This window comes from Oryctolagus cuniculus, chromosome 1 (assembly GCF_964237555.1).
Source record: "Oryctolagus cuniculus chromosome 1, mOryCun1.1, whole genome shotgun sequence".
NCBI lineage: Eukaryota > Metazoa > Chordata > Mammalia > Lagomorpha > Leporidae > Oryctolagus > Oryctolagus cuniculus.
The window spans coordinates 110,799,592-110,820,311 of NC_091432.1; the positions used below are offsets into that span (position 1 = coordinate 110,799,592).

A 20,720-nucleotide genomic window follows, 5' to 3' on the forward strand; every position below is an offset into this window, starting at 1 on the left:
TGAGAGATGTTTATTCCATTCTCTGTTAAACATCACCATCAGCCCCTTCCAGCATCCTGGGAGTCCCAGGAGGTATGGAGACCTGCTCAGGGTCTCCCACCTGGGAGGTGGAGAGGTCAGACCCTAGCTCAGGTCCAGGTGACTTCAAACCCACTTAACAGTCTCTTTGCTCTGCTGTGCTGTTCCTTACCTGTTAAGAGGAGAGGGCAGTGAGAGTCTGTCTGTCTTTCTGTGGGTACCCAGCTGGCAGCTGAGCTCAGTCCTGAGGTGGTGAGGGTGTAGACTGTGAAGTCAAGTAAGGACTTGACCGCCGGCAACAGGAGCTGGAGCGAACTCAGGACTGTCTGAGCCCATTCATCATGCCTGCCTGGGTGAGCACAATTTAAATCGGGACATTTCTGCTCAGCAGATTAGAGAACTCTAAATGGCAGTATTTCACTGCTGCCTGAGGTCCCCGGAGCCTCTGCCCCATGACACCCCCAGGTCTGACAGTGGAGGCTGTGGACTCTCCAGGGCGACTGGACACCTGGCGTCCCCTCCCCCAGCTCTGGTATAAACTTGGTGGTGGCGAGGGAGCAAGAACCCAGGAGCACATCTGCTTCTGTGCACAGCAAAGGTGGGACGCAGGCCAGTCAGTGTGAGGGGGGGTTCTGAGTGATAACCTCTCTCCCTCTCTTGGCTTTGACTGTGAAGACAGAGCCTTAATGGGCTCAGAACCTTGGATAATCTCAAGTTCAGGGTGAAGCAGGCTGCAGCGGTGGCGGCTGCAGGAGAGAAACGCAGTAGCAGGCTGCCTGAGCCATGTTACGTGCACGACGGGCCAGGTAGGCTGCACCTGCTGTGGGCGTGGGGCTGCAGGGAGAGGCCTTCCTTCAGTCAGGGCCACCTGCGTGTGTCTACATGGCCCCCTATGCGGTTACTAGAAGCTTTGATTTTTCCCTTGTCCTGCAGAAATAATGAGCTCTGTGAGGCACCTGTGAGGTCTCCTTTCCATGTCCAAAGCAATCAGTTCTGGTGATTTTGGAGGCTCCAGGGAGGGGGGCGAGGTGAGGAGTTGGGGTGACATCTTGGGTGAGCAGACACAAAAGGTGATTTTGAGGTTCTCTAGGCAAGGTTGCGGTGAGTCTCAGGAAGTTCCAGGGCTTTTCTTGGAGGGGAGGCTCAGCTGCAACCCCTCTGGGCTGTTCAGGGTCCCACCCAAACATCTTGGGACCCAGACCCCACAACCCGCCTCCATCAGATCATGCACAGGGCAAGGATGACTTTTCCTTTTTCTTTTTTAATATTTGTTTTTCTTGAAATACAGAGTTACAGAGAGAGAGAAAGAGACAGAGAGAGAGAGAGAGAGTCTTCCATCCACTGTTTCACTCCCCAAACGGCCACAACAGCTAGAGCTGAGCTGATCTGAAGCCAGGAGCCAGGAGCCAGGAGCTTCTTCTAGGTCTCCCACATGGGTGCAGGGTCTGAGGACTTGGGCCATCTTCTACTGCTTTCCCAGGCCACAGCAGAGAACTGGATCAGAAGAGGAACAGCCGGGACTTGAACCGACACCCGGATGGGCTGCTGGCGCCACAGTCCAGGGCTTTCACATGCTGCACCACAGCACAGGCCCAATTTTTTCTTTTTCTTTCACTATTTCAGTAAATTCCTTTGAGGGCCAGCACAGATCAGAAAATGCTACTTGGCTTTTTGTATTCAAGTGTATTCCATTTCATTTGCTTATCGCCACAGCCCATGCAAGGGGATGCAAGCTGGATACACAGCCGCCTTTTGTCCGCTCTGCCGCAGTAAACAGTGGTGTACCCCAAGTGGCACCAGGAGGAGCCCCTGGAAGTGTAGAGGAGAGGGAAGCAGTGTTTCAGGTGCCAGGCACTCTGCGTGCCTCATTTCAGTTCATCACGGCAGCAGCCGTAGAAGGCAGATGCCTTTACCCCCATTTTGTAGATGATGAACTTGAACTTGCAGCTATGCAGCCAGTGATTAATGTGAACCCAGCTCTGTCTGGAGCACAGCTGGCCTCTGTCAGCTGCTGCACTGCACCCAACCCTGCAGAGGGGGCAGAGGCCACCCTGCCCACACTCTTCCTCCTCCATTCCTTGTTCCTCCTTTACAGATTTATCCAGATGCAATCAAGTTCAAATGACTGTCAAAGGCACATGGGGGTGGAGAGGTTAGGAAAAGGCTGTACCTTGCAAGCTAGCAGGGGTGGAGCAGGTGGGGGGTGAGCTGGGCTGATGGCAGATGCTAGAAGCCACTGGCCTTAGAAGTCCCTCATCCACAACCTTCTCCTCTTCCCTCCTGGCTCCTGCCCTGAGCGCCTGCCCCGGTGCTGGCCAGAGCAGAGGGTGGAGGAGCAGCCTCAGGTGTGCTGTGTGGCTCCCTTTGAGGCAGCTCTGGCCAATGGCTGCCACCTTCTCCTGAGTATTTTCCCATGGCTGCTCATGGTGGGAGGAGAGCCCAGCGCCTCGCTGTCAGTGTTAAACAGGGAACAGAACAGTGACCTGGGAGTGAAGTCCATGTGGGTTTATTCAAGACCTGCATGTCTGCAAGCCGCCTCACTTCGGGGATTGCCCTGGGCGGCCGTGCTGGGTGGGCTCCCCAGCTAGAACTTGTTCCCGAGCCAGCCCCACTGACGGGCATACTGATATTACCGGCCTGGCTTGGCCGAAGCTTCCGGCACAACACACTTGAGAGTTCGCCTGGTTATTTTGAGAACAGTCTTTTCAAAGCACTCTCCAGGACAAACAGGCCGTGAGGTTCCTTTGTCCTCAGCCAGCCTGTGAAACCCAGCTGGCTCCCAGAGGCTGGAGCAGACCTCAGAGGAAGGAACGGGGATGCGCGCAGCACCTGAGACCTTTGATCGCGGGCAGGGAGGGGCCGTGGGGGAAGGTGGTCAGTGATGGCACATGCTTCCACTCCCGGGCGTGTGCTTCTACCAAAAGCACAGCCTTCATTTCCTAAAATATCACAGCCTTGTGCGGGAGCTGCAGGAAAAGGCAGTGCTGCACGCACAACTTCGCAGCTGAGTCCTGGCTGCCCAGTGACAGCTCTGCTTTCAGAACCCCACCTTCCTTCTGATCCCTGATCCCCGCCCCCCGCCCCCCCGCAGCTGTTCCTGGACCTCTTGCAGTGTGTCTTTCCCCTGCCCATCCCCCCATAGGGCGAGAGGGTTTGCCGTCCACTGCTGATGTCTTTCTGGATCATGGACATCCGTTGGTTTGCCTTCTGCCTCCTCTGTTGGCTGCTCCTGCACACTTGGTCCCTGAAGAGCCCTGGGCCTGCTGCTTTTCTTTCCAGTGGCTGTGGACGAGATGGAAAGGAAAGGTTATCGGATGCAGGCTGACCTGTGTTTGCAGTCCTGCTCTGCTGTTTGCAGCTGCGTGGCCTTGGATGGACTAGGAGCTGCAGTTCCCTGGGCCCTGGCAAGATGGGAAAGCAGGCACCTGCCTCCTGGGGTTTGTGGTGCAAATTACGGAAGCCTCAGAAAAAAAGCATTGACCCCAAAATGCTACCAGCGGTGCTGACTGAGCACTTCACAGGTGCCAGGCTGCAGGCTGAACACCTCGCCACACACATGCGCTCAGTTATGTCCAGGGTTCTCGGAGATAGACTCAATTATTGTTTTCGTTTTACCGAAGAGGTCTTGAAGGCACGGAGAAGGCAGATTGCTTGCCAAGGGCTGGCTGATTTGGAGCCTCGGCAGCCTGACTCAAGGACCTGTGCTTCTATTTTTGATTTAAATCTGCACTAAGGGCTGATGCTGTGGCTCAGTAAGTTAATCTTTCGCCTGTGGCGCCAGCATCCCATATGGACGCTGGTTCAAGTCCCGGCTGCTCCACTTCAGATCTGCTATGGCCTGGGAAAAAAGTGGAAGATGGCCCAAGTGCTCGGGCTCCTGCACCTGCGTGGGAGACCTGGAAGAAGCTCCTGGCTTCAGATTGGTTCAGCTCCAGCCGTTGCGGCCATCTGGGGAGTGAACCAGTGATGGAAGACCTTTTTTTCTGTCTCTCCCTTCCACTGTTCTGTAACTCTCTCTCTCAAATAAATAAATAAAATATTTTAAGGAAATTCTGCACTAAATAAATGGTAGCTTTTATTATCTTGCCTGCCAATACTGCCTAAAAGCAAGACATAAGTTGCTCGGTGTCTTCATCGACCAGCAGCCACAGACTTCCTCAGGCTCAAGCACTCATTCTGATGTACACCCACCCAGTGATCCAGTCCAAAAAATTTGATTTTCCTCAGTGGAAGCCCCCTGATTGGTTCATCTTGTTCCCAGGAACCCAGGAAGGTGCATCTTCTGGGGGAAAAAAGACATTATTAAAATCATTGCTGTCAGTTGCCCAAACTCTGAATTCTCCCATCCAGAGAGCTGCAGCACCGCGAGGTACCAGAGGAGAGCTGAGGCTATTGGGTGGCATCGTGGTGCCTGGCCGGGGGTGGAGGTGGGGAGCGGTCATGACACTTGGAGCAGATAATGCGTGAAGTGTCTGCTACAGGACCCAGCACGTTGGTGCCAGGCTGACCCAGGCAAGGTGGTCCGGTGTCAGCAGGTGTCACCAGTAGACGCACAAAACAGGCAATGAGGAAAATGCTGATTGTACGCGTGAACGGTGTCCCCATGACATTGGGCACCTGGTCAGCTGGTCGGCAGAGTCACTGGCATCTTCGTGGTGTGAGTGTCCAGAAGCACCTGCCCCCTGGCATGGTCTCTGAGTGTCTCAGGGCCTCCTCCATTCTGCTCTGGCCCGAGGCGGCACCAGACAGGGCACCTGGCTCCGCTCTAGGCTGGATCTGGTAACAGGCTACCTCCAGGTGAACAGAGGATGGGGGAAGAGTGGGTTGTTGGAGGAGGTGTTTTGCACGCTCTGGAGCCTCAAAATGCAAGGATGAGTGTCTCTGGCTGGTGCAGCCTGGGCATGGATGCAGGTGTAGGGATACACCTGCAAGGTGCGCTCTCAGACTAGATTGCCCTCCTGTAGCCTCTGTCCCGAGGGCGGCCCTGAGGCAGTTCTGCAGCTAAGGAAGGTGGCATCTCTGCAGGCAGCAGCTCGGTGCGTTCCTGGGCCCAGGAGCGGCTGCTCCCAGCTCCCTTGCTGGTGCCTCTGCACATCCAACACCAACATCTCTTGTCCCAGAAGATGGGGTCGTGATGGAATAGGATGAGTAACTGCTCTAATTTGTTGTCCCCATTTTACAGATGATGCAACTGAAGCTTCAAGAGGGCAAGTGACCTATTCCAGGTCGCAGCTAGTACATCAGAGAGCTGGGGTTCTCGTCTAGGACTCCAGGGAGCGCATTCTCCCAGAGCTCGATGGTCTTCAATCCTGGGTGCTCCCGACAGGGGCTTTGGAGGTTTTAGATATTCCGACCACTGGACAAGCGGTCCAGGCAGCGATTCTCCATGCTCCCAAGTGATTCCGAGGGGGCCAGCCCAGGTGGGACTCCTGGGGCATGAGGCCGTGGTACCTGTGGGCCCAGGCTCTCCTGGAATGCATCTGGTTTTCTCCTGACTCCATCACAGACAGACAGAGCCTGGCTCAGTGTCCGGGTAGCTAATGGGCAATGGAGGATGGGGGCTCCTGGCACCAGCTTGGCTGACGGTACCCGCCTGTGAGTGTAGAGGTGGGTGGCTGGTGTGATCTGGGAGATGCCACCAGGCATGCTTTGCATACTCCTTGCAATTTTTCTGTCTTCCCAGCATGCAGGCAGGAAGTGACCATCAGGGAGGACAAGGAAGGGCTATGGCTCTGCCCCTCGAATCCCTAAGGGCAGAGTGGAGCCAGCGCCACCTCTTCCACCTGTCTGCCCAGTGGTAACTGTCCAGTGGTAGGGACCTTTGGAGTCTGCTGTTTAAGCGGCCACTGCCCAGGCGCTTCCCCTGGGAGAACGGGGAGCTTCAGTATCAGAGCCGAGGGGCTCAGAGGCTGAGAGGTGGGTAAGGGGTGTTTGTGAGGATCCCCGGCTCGCCAGGGTCTGGGGGCCACGGGCTGTCCGGTGGCAGCTGTTGAACCTGCTTTCTCAGGAAGCCCACCTCCATCCGCCGAGGCAGCCAGAGCCAGTGAGCCTGGGCCGGGGGCTCTCGGGCTGCCAGCAGGCCACTCCTCCTCCCTCTGTCTCGGCCAATTCCCCGCAGAGCGCCGGTACACTTGCCAACGGGGCCAGATGCTGCTTTGGGGAAAATACCTTCTGGAGTTTGCTGTCTGCGCCCTCCCAGCCGACACCCACGGTAGAGAAGACGTGTCAGGATAAATGGGAAATTATGTCATAAATATTTGACAAAAGGCAACAAGGAAAAGACCGTGACCACCCAGCAACAACCAAAGCCGCAGAGGTTAACTCCCAAGTCCCAGCCATCAGAGCATCTTTGCCATTGCCACCAGCAGAGGGAAGAGGCGGGTCGTTCACACTCACCCATTGGCAGTGCGATCCCAGCTAGCACACCTGCTGTAGCCGCTGTGCCGGATTCTGGTGGCTGCCGGCTCCTGGGGAGCCTTGACCTGCTCTGTGGGGCCCTGAGGGTGGTGGTGGGGGTGGCCAGGCCTGCCAGGGCCCGCCAATGGGAGCCGTGGAGCAAGCGCAGAGGCCATGCTGGCCGGCAGGGGAGGGCGGCTTGCCCTTTATGCATAATGCATAACTGTGTCTTTAAACTCAACTGCCTGGGGACTTTTGCAAGTGGAGCACAGGCTAAGGTGGCTTTTAGGGGCGCACCAGGGAGATGAGCAAAGAGGCCCCAGGGGACTGAGGCGCTAACAGGATGATGGGGCTGGTGCCCACATAACCAGAAGAGCAGCATAGAACGGGATGGGCGCAACCCCGCCCCAAGGGCCATGGCCAGGGAACGGGGTGCATTTTGGGGCTGGGACTGCATAGTGTGGGATCCCAGGCCCCCCACCGAAGCGGGAGCCTCAAGTCTGGTTATCAGAACCACTCCCCCCCACCACCAAGGAGAAGGCCTGAGCCTTACGAGTGACAGTCCCAGCTCTGGCCACACTGCCCTCCTGCGTCCCTGGCCTCTGGGCTCCTCACACGCCTGCCCACCCGCCTGTCCTCCGGCAGTGGCATGTTCCTCACACAGGGCCCTGTGCCTGCCTGTCAGTCAGCACACGTGAACTCTTCACACCAGAGGATGGGCAGCAGGGCAGGCACTGGGCAGGGTCCCTTGAGGATGAGCCCCTGGGGAAGGGGTAGGCGTTTGGTGCAGTGGTTAAGTCACCGCTTGGGCTGCCTGCATCCTGTGCAGGAGAGTCTGGTTTGAATGCTGGCTCTGCTTCTGATTCCAGCTTCCTGCTAATGTATACCCTGGGAGGCAGCAGGGGATGGCTCAAGTATCTAAAACAAGGATTTATTTGTTTATCTGAAAGGCAGAGTGATGGGGGGAGGGAGAGAGAGAGAGAAAAGAGGTCTTCCATCCACTGGTTCACTCCCCAGAGGGCCCCAGCGGCCAGGATGGAGTTCCCGGCTCCTGACTTCTCCCTGGCACTGCCCCAGCTGGCGCAGGCATTTGGAGGAGTGAACCAGCAGCTGGGAGAGCTCCCTTTGTGTGTCTCTGTCTCTCTGCCTTATAAATCAAAGGGAAGTAAACAAACGGAACAGAGCAAAAGCAGAGAACCCTGGGGAATTCTGTCTTGGAGAGAGAAGTTGGGTTCCTAAATCTAAGCGTGGGTGCCTGTGGTTAACTTGGAAAGGCAGATGTTGGGAGACCTTCGAGGGGGCCCCGTGCACCCCACAGCAGCTCCCCTCTGTCCTGGGGGTCTGTCTGCCCCCGGGGCGGGGGCGGGGGTGGACACACAGAGAAGCCTCGCCTCCTTGGCAGCTGGTACCTGTGCGTGTCCAGACTTGGAGCCATCAAAGCGGACAGGGGCTTGGGGGGGGGGGAGGGGGCTGCCCATGTGTGTGAGGGGACAACTGTCCCCAGGCACAGTGACCTTGACCGCGACGTCAGGAGCAGCATTTCTCATGGACCTGTCTCCTCCTTGCTTCGAGGCAGGAGGGCTGCGAGCAGAGAGGGCTCAGCACGGGCGCCTCTTCGCCGTCTGGGCAGGAAGAGGCCCAAGCGTGCGGCTGGGCCGTTGTTCACCTTCGGCACGACAGGTGCACGTCGCTGGTGGTGAGGCTGGGGAACAGCCCCGTGGAGGCAGGGGCAGCGGTTAGCTACAACCCAAGGACGGTCAACAGCAGCAGCCAGCAGCCCCAAAGCCAGGCTGGGTGTGGAGTGGATCCTCCCTCCCTCGGAGCGTCCAGAAGAAATGAACCCTGCCTGTGTCTTGACCTCTGGCTTTTGACCTCCAGAGATTTGAGAAAACAAATTCCTATTGTGTGGAGTCTCCCAGTTTGTGGCTATTTGTCACAGTAGCCCCGAGGGTGCTGTACGTGGAGGTACTTAAACAAGTTCATATTTGTTGAGTGGTGAACTCAGTGATTCTAGTTCCTGGGCCCTGTGTGGGAGGGAGGCGTCCGCAGCCGTCCATAGCTGTGTGGTCAACGGCTCTGCTCCCGAGGTACTACAGGTACTACAAGCTTAATATCTCCAGACAGCAGGCTTGGAAATGTAATCACGTTGTTTTTCCTCTCTCCTCCCTAGGCCTTGCTTTTAGAGCTTGTTTGTTCCCCGTTGGGTAAATATGCATGTGTTAACCCTTGGGGCAGCGGCCGGTGGTGGGGAAAGCTTTGCAGGTTTCCTAGAGTGGGTTTGCAGAAGTCAGATCCCCAGAAGGGGAGCGCTCCGTCAAACACAGCATCAGAGCAAAGTTAAAATGCACTTGCAGAAATAAACTGGTTGCTGTAGGAACCGGTCCTCATTCTCCCCCACAAGAAAAACATAGAAAGACGAAGAAGGAAAAAAAAAATAAAAGCCAACTCTTGGGCTTGAGAGAAGGAGCTGTCCAGATAGAATTATGGGCCACTCTGGCGAGGCGTGCCTGCCTGCCTGGGTGTGGGCCGTGGCTGTCTTGCCGGGCCTGATTCACAGTTTCCGCTGCCTCCCTGCTGGCTGCCGTGGGTGGCGGAGTGTTTGGCGCCTGACAGACAATGCCACCTGTCACTCTCAGAGCTGTACAGCAGCTCCGGGCTGAAAATGCTGCCAGGAACTTACTCTTTCGGGAGACCCTACGCTAGAGCCTCTGGAATGAGTGATTGGCCTCGAATAGACTCTCCTTGGAAATTCAGATTTTTGTCTATATGGTCTCTCAGAGTGGAGGCCACCCACCCGTGCCGGGAGAGTTCACGGAAGGTATCAGGGTGGGGAGCGAACCCGCACAGGGGCTCCTCGGCTGCACGTTTGGGTTCGTGAGGAGCGCAGTGCACTTCCAGGGTGGAGGCAGGGTGTGCGCGGGCCCCAGCTGGCCGCGGGCCCAGTGGGTGACCGCCAGCCTGGGCTAGTTGTCTCTGAGCAGAGGACTGCCGTGCATGGAGTCTAACACTGGTTTTTACAAATAAGTTGATTAGTTGCTTATTTTATTTACTTGAAAGGCATGGGGTTGAGGGAGAGAGAGAGAGAGAGAGAGAGAGAGAGAGAGAGAGAATCTTCCATCTTCTGGTTCACTCCCTGAATGATTCCATCGGCTGAGGCTGGACCAGTCCAGGTCTCCCATGTGGGTGGCAGGGACCCAAGCACTTTCCATCACCTGCTGCCTCCCAGGGTACAAAAGCATCAGCAGGAAGCTGGGATGGGGGCAGAGCCAGGACTCAAACCTCAGCCCTGTGACATGGGGTGTGGGCGTCCCAAGCGGCACCTTAGGCACTGCATCGAACACCTGCCCCACATGCCTGTACCGAGTTCCTCTCTGTGGTAAACAGGGCATGAGGGTGTGTCCAAAAGTGTGCAAAATGGAATTAAAATACAGGTTGACTTTGGTGCAAACTGATTTTGAAATTCATACCTATAAGGGGGTTTTCCAAGAGGTCATGGAAACTGCATATTGTGAAAAAAACTATACATGGAGTTAAAAAACATTGTACCAAAATAAATCGATGCAATAATTCCATTTTCTACTGGAGCTCTCTTGGAGCCGCCCCTCGAGGTGCCCACATCCGAATCCCCGGCCCCTGTGCCTGTTGCCTCGTAGGATGAGGAGAAGTTGAAGCTGCCTATGGAGTGGGGGTTGCTGGTTAGCTGACCTGGAGGTCGGGGATCCTGCTTGACTGGATCAGGGGACACCTGATCCAGTGATTCCTGGTGTGTCTGTGAGCAAGTTTCCAAGGGAACTTGGCCTGTGTGGGAGGAGCCTCCCTCAGTGTGGAGGGAGATTAGCTGGGAACTCCGTCAGTCAACCAAGGCAGGGAACAGAGGTGTTTCTCTCTCTCTCTGTATCTCTTTTGGAGTTGGGGCACTTTTGCTCTTGCCCTTGGAATCAGACCTCTAGGGTCTCTGACCTTTGAACTCTAGGAGCCACGAGCCACGGCAGCAGCCAATGCCCCCCGCCCCGCCCCCCAACTCTCAGGCTGCTGTCCTGGGACTGAGAGTTAAGTCAACAGCTCCCCTGGTCCTACGGCCTCTGGGCTTGGACTGAGCCACGTGACTGGCACCCAGGGCTTCCAGCTGGCTCGGCCCCGTGGTCACGTGACCCACCCCCCTGGTAACCTGCTGGTGTCTAGCTGTATCCATGTGCCCGGTTGGCTCCGGCTCTCTGGAGAACACTGACTGATACGAGATTGTTCCGGACTACCTGGTTCGGCGTCAGTGCAGTCGCAGGGCCTTTCCGAGTGGAAGAGGGAGGCGGACAGGAAGTCGGCGGCGGAGGCTGGTGCGCGTTTGGAGACAGCTGGGGTTTTAGCGAGAAGTGCACGTTTGGTTTCCACCCCTGCTTCCTGGCATATAACTCCTAAACTCCCTGGAATCTCTGGAAGGAAAAATGCCTTTTTGCATGTTCATGTTGATGAGACGACTGGAGGCTGGGGGCTCCCAGGCAGCTTCAGTCCCCTCGGCTGCTCCCCGGAAAGACCTGGGCAGAACCGGAGTTGGGACTTGACGCTCCACGGGGAGGTAAGAGGGGCAGAATGTTTAGGTGATCACCACTGGCCAATGAGGCAATCGATCTTGCCTCCGTCATGAAGGTTCCCTGAAAACCCAAAAGGTCAGGGTTCAGCAGGCTTCGGGCTAGCTGGACTCACAGGGGTCTGGGGGGACATGTGCTCCCTCCAGGTAGAAGACAGCAGAGCTGCGCTGGACTGGAGGGCGCCCAGCCCATGCCCACTGCTCGCTTGCTTGGTGGCCGGAGGTGTGGGATGACGAGAGGACGACAGAGCCAGCCTTGCGATTCCTGCACGTATCTGGTGTAGAACTTGAAGGATCGGCTGGTGAAATAGGGTCTGGGAGAAGGCCTGTGAGACAGAGCGGGGAGAGGGCCCAGGCCTTGGTGCGCCACGTGGAGGGGAGGGGCAGTGCGGCTGGGCCTCCACAGAGTCTCCCGCCAGGGATGGACAGGTTTGATCCAGCTGTCCAGGGACATCCGCCACAGTGGAGCGTGTCAAGGACAGCACAGAGCGGATCCAAAACTCCCCGGAGCAGCGGAGCAGCGGCTGAGAGGGGCCACCCCCAGCCCCGAGGAGAGCACACACCACACACACACTGCACACACTACACACACAACTACACACACACTACACACACCACACACACACCACACACACTACACACACCACACACACACCACACACACACACTACACGCACCACACACACACTACACACACATACACACACACACACACCAATTTGTGAAGCTTGGAGGCAAGCTCTCATGACTGGCATGATTTCACCAAGCTACTCGTGGGTTAAATCTATCAAGGCCAACGAAATTGGTTGGAAAGTCAGGGGCAGGGCTCTTTCAACACAGACAGTGCAAAGCCCTCACACTAACACAAAAGGTAGAGAAAATAATCTCATCAAATTAGCCAGCCATTCTGAGATTAATCTGTGTCTGGGAACTAGCCAGGTTCCTACAATGTGATCTGGTAAGGTTCAAAAGGGACCACAATGTCACACCTCTCACTCATCCTCTGAACCCACGGGGTCCCTCCGTCTGTTTTCCATGGAAAAAGCGTGGACTTTGGAGTCAGACTGGATTCACATCCCAGCTCTGTGTTGTACAGAAACTTGCTTTGGGGCTTAGGTTTCTCAATTTTTTTTCTTTCTTTAAGGCATAATCTCTGTTCCCTGCCCCCTCCCCACATCCCCAGAGAAAGATCTGGTTGGCTGGAGTGACTTCTATTAGTCCCATCTCTTGAGAACCCCTAGGGGCATTGTGGAGTGACAAGGGGTGGCCCCACACTGTTCCCTAAGGGCTTTCTCTCCCCCTACCTGTGTCTCAGACTTTTCCCATACATACACACTGCTTCTCACCCAGACTTTCAACACTGTCACCTCAAAACATTCAGTTCTGGCTCCCGTTGCATATCTTGCTCCAAAGAGCCCACCTTTCTACTTCATGATTCTAGCAAATGACTTGCAAACTCAAGGTCACCACCAGGGCCGAGGTGGCACTGGAGTTCAAGCCGTCACATGTGTGTTATTCACCAGGAAGAGAAAAAGCAGAACAAAGTCCCTTCCAACTGAGTCGATTGCTAGGAGAAGCCCATCTGGAAGTGTCCCAACGTCCCCGCCACTTATATCCCACTGGCTCGAACTTAGTGACAAGGGTCCGCATCACCGCAAGAGAGACAGCAAGTATTTAAAAAAGGAGGACCTGCCATCGAGGAGGAGGAGGGAATGGATGTTGCGGTGGACACCAACAGTCTCTACCAAAAATCGTCACTAAGTCCCGAGTGCCACCAGAAGACAGGCATGGGCACGGGAAGTCACCCACATGTGGATCCCTGACCAAACGAGCATCTCCCACCCTCACGCCTTTTCTCCTCTGCCCATGCTCATATCTGCCCAGAGGCGCCTCGGCTCTTCTGTATCTACCTCTACTCCCGAGGTTTATTTAAGATCTATTTATTTATTTATTTATTTACTTAAAAGGCAGAGTGACAGAGACAGAGGAAGAGATCTTCCCATCAGCTTCACTCCCCAAATGGCCACGACAGCCAAGCCTGAACCAGGATGAAGCCAGGAACCGGGAACTTTGTCTGGGTCCCACACATGGGTAGCAGGGGCCCAACCACTTTGGGGCCATCTTCTGCTGTTTTCTCAGGTGCGTTAGCAGGGAGCTGGATTGGAAGTGGAACAGCCAAGACTCGAACCAGCACTTTGATATCAGATACTAACATCGTAGGCAGTGGCTTAACCTGCTGTGCCACACTGCTGGCCCCTGCACTTTCTCTAAAATGCAACTCTTGGAGGCCAGCATTGTGGCATAGGATGAACAGTGATGCCAACATCCCATATGGGCTCCGGTTTGAGTCCTGGCTGCTCCATTTCCCATCCAGCTCCCCGCTAACGGCCTGAAAAAGCAGCAAAAGATGGTCCAAGTGCTTGGGCCCTGACACCCATGTGGACGACCAGGGCGAAGCTCCTGGCTCCTGGTTTTGGCCTGGCTCAGCCCTGGTCATTGCAGCCACTTGGGAAGTAAGCCAGTGGATGCAAGAGCTCCCTCTGTGTGTCTCTCCCTCTCTCTCTTTGTAACTCTGTCAAGTAAATCTTTAAAAAATAAAATATAATAAAATGTAACACATAGATAGCTCCAGAATACTTTCTTATCCATCATTCAGCGCCACCCCCCACTCTGTACTTTGCCCATTGTAGCACTTTTCTTGTAATTAGATTGAAGGCTACATCCGTGTGCTCTATTCCATACTGATCATTTATTTCTATTGTCTCTCCCACCCCTTGTCTTTCCCACTGCCCATTCTCCATGTTTTTCTTTCTCTGTCCTTTGCCTGCTCCTTGAGTCTACAAGGGGCACTTAAGGTGGGTCACCATTGGATCCCACCGGGGGTCTTTAACAACAAAGAGGATTCTGGTCTCAAATCTGTTACATGGACCCAAATCTGTTACATGGTCTCCAAGACCAGAAATGGGTCGCTAATGGGCCTGAAAAGGCCAGTACAGCTCCAAGTTAACTTACTCTTAGGAAATGGTTTTTTCGCCCAGAGACTGTTATCCAAACCATGTCATGTCATCATCCTCGACCCCACAAAATGAGTTATGGGACACCCTGACAAAGAGTGAGGCCAGGGAATAACGTAAACACTGCCTGCTTTGCAAGTTTCATTGGCTGTGTGGGGGTCCTCATGCCACACAGCTGGCTTTTCCAGGCTAAGTCGCCACGATCGAGGCAGGGCGCCAAGGCACAGGAAGAGACCTCCAGTCTGGAACGAGTCACTGGGACACAGGCCTAGCTTGGTGAAGCCCTTCTGCACCCAAAGCTCGCTGCTTGTCACTCAGCTTCCCACGGAGCTGAGCAGGGGCAGGGGTGGGAGGAAGGGGGAGGGGGAGGTGTGGATGAGCTGCTAGGTGATAACTGCACACCTCCCTCCCGTGGAGAAAGGCCAAGAAGCATGAAGGAGGAATTGCTTGAGAGCAAGGGCTAGAGCCACAGAGGACTGGCCACTTCCTAAAAGGCAATTATCAAATGTCGTATCAATTGCTGGGCTTATCTCGCTTTTATTATCCTTAAACATTCCTTACTTATCTTTGCAGGCTGTGCAGTATACAGAGAGAATTCTCAGGTCACTACTTGGCTGGAGGGTTAAAGAGGAAGTCATTTCTCCCCCTTCCCTTCCCCCACCCGGGGTCAAGGTGGTATCTGAAACTAGAATTGCTGGGAAGATGAGAAGGGTTTACTTTTCCTAAGGAAGGCAATGTTCTAGGTACAAGAAAAATAGCACAGGCTTGTCTGTTAAGAATTAACCAGGGGAGTACATTTGGTGCAGCTCACACAGTACATTTGGGTAATAAACAATTGGCATAGCAAAGGAATCTATTCTACGTGTATCACCCAAGCTGCTGGATTTAGACTGTGAGGGTTTGGATAGCGAAGAAACCCCAAACACATTTCCAAGGGAGCTCTAATGCATTTCTGTCTGGAGGCCGTTAGGTGCATTATAGATTCCCAAGAGAGGAAGAAGTACTTGTCTATGGTGGCCACTGGAGACTCAATGATGAATAAGATGTGGTTCCCACTCTTGAGGGGCAAGAAAGCAAGACGAGAATGACACAACTCTAAAGAACAGGTATCGGCGCTGGCACTGGGGCATAGCAGGTTAAGCCATGGTCTGCAATGCCAGCATCCTATATGGTGCCAGTTTGAGTCCCGGTTGTTCCACTTTCAACCCAGCTCCCTACTAATGTGCCTGGGAAAACAGTGGAAGATGGCCCAAGTGCTTGGGCCCCTGCACTCACGTGGGAGACCGGGAAGACACTCTGGGCTCCTGGCTTCAGCCTGGCATTGCCCCAGTCATTGCAGCCATTTGGGGAGTGAACCAATGATGGAAAAGCTCTCTCCCTCTGTCTCTCCCTCTCTCTCTGTCAGTCTGCCTTTCAAATAAATGAATAAATCTTTTAAAAAAATCTATCATGTGCCAGGAGTTGTTGTGTCCTTGCACATGCTATTTCTGGCTTAATACAAACTATTTGACAATAGGGCAAAAGAATCCTATCGGTGACTTAGTGTGAGAACATTCCAGCAAACAGAAGAGGTGGACCACAGCAGGTCAGTGTAAGGGGGTCTTTCAATGAACCATCTGGAAGCTTGGGGGCCACCAGAACAAGCAGGGTCTGCCTGCAGTAATTCAAGAGTTCCAGGATCAGGGAGAGCCACAGACAGCTTCGGACTGGCCAGCATCACACCCACTTCTCCTCTCCATGAGACTGCTCAGCTCACACCAAAGGACAGCCCCAGCCAGGCTGGCCCCCCTGCAATCTGTGTTGACTCTACCAATTCCATTGAGCATGCATTCCCAGAATCGACTCTGGGACAAACAAAGCAGAGCAGATGAAAGCTCCGGCAGACCAATGACAGCCAACAAAACCTGCGTACAGTGTAGCAGGGGAGGCACTCACTTCCTGGCCCTCGGGGGCACCCTCTTTCAGCGAAGGCCTAGAGGACTGCTGAGACCACACGGAAGACTCGGAGAAGGTCCGGTTCCTCAGGGTGGGCTCGGCTTCCTCATTCTCCTTCCTTAAAAGGGAACCACAATCTACCCCAGATTTAAGAAACTCCGTATAGGTTCCCATTTCTCCCTGAAATAAAAACATAGAATTTCAGATTCTTTGCCTGTGATAACACTAATCTACTCTAGTAATAATCAGGAGAGGTGAACTGATCTTATAAAGTAAGATTATCCCTAGATCCGGAATTCTGGTTAATCAACTCTAGGGCAATTCAACCTGACACATAACTGAGTATTCTGTCCTCTGTCGAACCCTGTGTTCGGTGCTGGGCGAGGGAAAACAAAAGTGTGAAAATGAGGTTATTGACAAAAATACCACGAGCGTGTAAGGAAGCAAAAAGTGCAGACGTTGTGGGAGTCTCTTCAGAGAACAGGAAACTGAAATAAGTCTCATTGATAAGAGCCAAAGGAACAGAGTAGACTGGGAAGGAGATTTCAGGAGAGAAACATAAACTGACAGGGAGGTGGGCGCCAGTGTATCGGCTCAGGTAGGAGTCACTCAACAAGCCTCCGCTGGCCCTGTGGCCACAGGCCACGCTCTTGCCTTGCCGGGAGAAGACCTTGGGAACCAGCTGGGCACCGAACCCGTGAGCTGCATCTTCATGTTCTTTATTACCAAACTGCCATGCAAACTCAGGAATTTCCTAACTGAAAATTGAGCACTCCACACGACACCTCATCACTTGGTCTCCCTTCCTTACAAAGGCATAGAAAATAATGCGCAAAGATCTACACTCATTTTGCACCCTGTGGAAGGAAACCAGCTGAATTACTCCAACAGGAGCAACCAAAATATTAAGCCAAATCCAGGATACAAAGCAAATCAAGGACCATCAGCCCTGGTGAAGATGGGGGGAGGGGGTCCAGGACTCCAATACTACCCCAGCCCTCCCATTCCTAAGGCAGTCCTCTGAGAAAAATCCCATGATGCCTTGGTTTACTTGGAACAGCTTGGTAACTGGAGAACTAGAACATTATTGACAATACATGGTGTCTTGATCCACTTAGGAGGGAAAACCCACATACCTTTTTCAATGGCATCGTCACTTTCTACTTTGCATCTACAAGACACGCAAGGAAACTACTGCTGGTACTGTGCCTGCAGTATTCCTAAAGAGAGAGAGGTGGCAGGGGCCAGTGATGCCCTCTGCTCTTAAAAGAGGCCAGACCAACAGTGAAGACAGACCCCCATTCATCCAGGGGGTGCCCTCCAGGGGGTGCCCACCAGGGGACACACTATTGTTTGGAAAGTACAGGTGATGTCACGGGACACGCATCAGGCAGGCTCCTTGGTGATCCTCGGAAGCACAGTAAGCATGTGGAGCTAAGCGTTTTTGCAAGAATGCTGCTATCATTATAAATCTGGTCTATCATAATAACATGAAACTTGTCTCTGACAATGGTGCACACACAGCTTGTGTACTAGTTAACAGAATTTCTGATTTCCATCATTTACTAAGAGATTGTGGGAGGGGGAATATCGTGTTTGAAGGAACCAAGGGGGTTTCAGATCCACTACATGGGATTTGACCAAGGGCCAGGTGAGCAGACAGGGGACAATGAAGGGTGCCGAGGCACGGAGGCCAACAAGGATCCCCACTGACCCCCACCTCCCCATCACACTAGCTGCTGCAGGTCAAACGCTGGCCCTCAACAGATATATTCAACTTCTAAACCCTAGCTTTTGTGAATATGACCTTATTTGGAAATAGGATCTTTGCAGATATACTCGTTAAAAACGCGGTCACCCTGGGGTAGGGCAGGCCCTAAGTCCAATATGGCTGATGTCCCCTGACAAGAAGAAACCCAGACGCACACATAGACTTCGGCACAGGACAACAGAGGCAGAGACTGAAGAGCTGCAGCTTCGAGCTGAGGAACAAGAATTCCCACCAAACCCCAGGAGGGGGCAGAGGCAGCGAAGGAGTCCCGCCGAGGGCCCTCTGAGGGCACAGCCCTGCCAGCACCCTGGGCTCAGGCTCGAAGCCTGCAGAACAGTGAGAGAAGAAAAGCCTGCTGTTTCCAGTCATCCACTTTGCGGCACTTTGTTTCTCACACACTAGCCAAAGCCCACAATTCTGTTCTCTGAAAAACTAAGAGTCTACCTGCTTCTGCTGTAGCTCTTCCAACAGGGATCTTCTAAAACCATGAACCAGACCACACCACTGCCCTGCTCTGGAGCATCCAATGGCTTCCAGCCCAATCCCAGATCTACTGACTACCGCCCTGAGCCCAGCTCTCTGCCACCACACTTGCTCTAGCTGCTCAGCCCTAGCCATGCTGCCTCCCTTCTGGCCCTCTAAACACAGATGACTTCCTTCCCTAAGACCCTGCCTGATCCCACCGCCTCAGCTACACCTCTCCCAGGTGACTGCAGAGCCAGCACCCTCATGTTACTGTCCCTCGGGTCCCCATGTGGCCACCCCACCCTTTCTCCTTCATAGCATGTATTCCCAGAGAGCACGAAAGGGCCACAAGGCAAGGAGTGGTCTCACTTATTGCTATACAGACTCCCCGACAAACCGGTACTCAGTGAGACCAGGCATGGGCTGTTCCAGGAAGCAGGTGCTCTGCCTGGCAGCTGTCCCACTGTGTTCCTGTAACTTACGCAGGATGTTCTTTAGGCAAACCACGTATGACAACCAAAAGGACACAGACAGTTCTTACAGGAGAACAAAAAGCTGTCCCTAAAACAGCATTAACAATTTCACTAGAACTGTTAAAATTTCATAAATGTGATGCCACAGTCCGATATACTTTGGAGCCATTATAGTGCTTTGAATTCATCCTCAAAGGCATGAGGGTTGTGAAACCCGGGAGGAAGAGGAAGCTCCCCACACGGCCCAAGGCAGAGAGCCTGCTGGGAGTATCCTCCTTCAACACACTGGAGTGCTAGTGAGTGTCGCAGACTTCCAGAAATTACTTACATCTTTTAATATGAGAATATGACTTGCAGCTTTTAGGTACTGCAACTGATGAGTCACTACAATGGTGATCTTCTCATGCAAGGTTTGACAAATGCACCTAGAAATGGGAGAGGCACAGCACAGACACGTTAGTAAGGGTGCTCCAAACCGGAAAGCCGTAATGAGAAAAAAGACAACACAGCAGTCAAAGATGCATAGTTTACATACAAATGTGAATACACACTGAACACGGTACACATCAAGGGAGCTGACCAGATCCTTAGTCTCACCATAGCAAACAGGAGCCTTGCTCTGCTGAGAAATTCCAGACAGCAGGCTGGCAAAGGAAGTAGTGACCACTAAGCTTTCTTTCTGAAAGTCAGCCTGAGATCTATTTATGTATCTCATGATGAAAATCAAACAGCACTGAGATTCCAAAACCTCACTTATCAGAAATACAAATGATTTGACTGCGGTGTGACAAAGGGGAGAGGGAGATCAGTGCCTCGGCCAGCTTCCTGTGGGTGACTCAGGATGGACATAGGAGCCACACATACACAAGCGTGAGATTCCTCAATAACCTCTGCCAGAGTGTACTTTCCAGGCCCCTCTTCCTAAATAATGGAGAAAAAAAATGCTGGTAAGGCCTTGGGAAGGCTCCACAATACTCCAGGCCCAGCCAGGGAGCCTGCTTTCTTTTGTTAGGACTGAACCCAAACGCTCCGAATGTAACATCCTCTATCCACTGAGTCAAAGGTCAAGAGGCACCTCAATATTCAACCTTACAGTTCTTCCAAAGCAGCTCCTGCGAGTGTTCCTGTGTGTTAAATGCAGACTGAGAGTTCAGTCCCAGCCCCCACTCCCAGGGGAGCAAGCAGCCTGGCATACAAGACTCAGAGACCACAGCCTGCGCTCCCAGCATAGACTCCAGGTTTGCAGGGCCCTGCGCAGAGCAAAAAGTCAGGAAAATGGGTTCCAAGGCAACCTGCTGAGGGGGTCAGATCAAAGATAGAACCCTGGTCTACCTTCCACCCTGGCAATGTTGGGTGAGCTACTAAGCCTTCATGAACCTCAGTTACTCCATCTTAAAATGAGGCTACTAGGGTCAACTTATTTCATGTTCTGGGAAATAAAAGCACTAAGCCATGAAAAAGGCCCAGAATACAACTGACGCCCGACACTACTGTCAGCATCACTGGTCCACTCTTCCCCTAAGCCACAGCTAACCATCTGCTTCTCATTCAGGGTGAAAAAGCCCTAGGAGGGCACTCTGGGGACCAGGCCTCTGATCAGAACCAAGCCCCTGACGTAGAGGCACAAACTAGGGCTCCATTCTCTCAATCCATAAGGATTAACATTTCCCTCTAGATCTCTCAATCCACAATGATTAGCGTTTCCCTCTAGACATGTCTTAACTTGGCTGACTTCATACCTAAGTTTCTCAACCTAGCAAATCCCTATTCAGGCTTAGCACTCAAGCTTTGAATGGAATTGTTTATCCATAATTCAAAATCACCTGCCATAAATCCCTCTTTATAACTATTTGAAGGGAGATGTTAACCATCAAATCTGATAGGTGATTGGCAGCCATGTCCAAGAAGGGTCAAGTTTAAGGTTTTAAAACTTGTTCTGCCACGGATCTTCCATCATCTACAAAAATCACATAAATAACTGAAATAACATGGTGACTGATGACTTTAAAATTTTCCTAAACTATATGTTTTTGCAAAATCTCCAGGAAAACACGGCCCAAATATTT

The 20,720-nt window shown here is 53.2% G+C and overlaps 2 protein-coding genes across 2 annotated transcripts in view; both read right to left on the reverse strand.

The window, feature by feature from the left end:
• LOC138846119 (uncharacterized) overlaps positions 1–17,096 on the reverse strand; it is a 47,035-nt gene extending 29,939 nt beyond the window's left edge. Inside the window, exons 1-4 of the mRNA XM_070060884.1 lie at positions 17,082–17,096; positions 16,514–16,675; positions 15,946–16,125; positions 15,737–15,854 (exon numbers count right to left, since the gene is read on the reverse strand). Coding sequence (XP_069916985.1) covers positions 15,737–15,854; positions 15,946–16,125; positions 16,514–16,675; positions 17,082–17,096 — 475 coding nt within the window. The remainder of the gene's footprint in view (positions 1–15,736; positions 15,855–15,945; positions 16,126–16,513; positions 16,676–17,081) is intronic.
• Positions 1,363–20,720, reverse strand: part of LOC100357956 (ATP-binding cassette sub-family C member 4) — a gene marked incomplete at its 5' end in the record, with an annotated part of 33,192 nt that continues 13,834 nt past the window's right edge. The window contains 1 exon segment of the mRNA XM_051835987.2: positions 1,363–19,079. Within this exon segment, the coding sequence (XP_051691947.1) occupies positions 18,932–19,079 (148 nt within the window).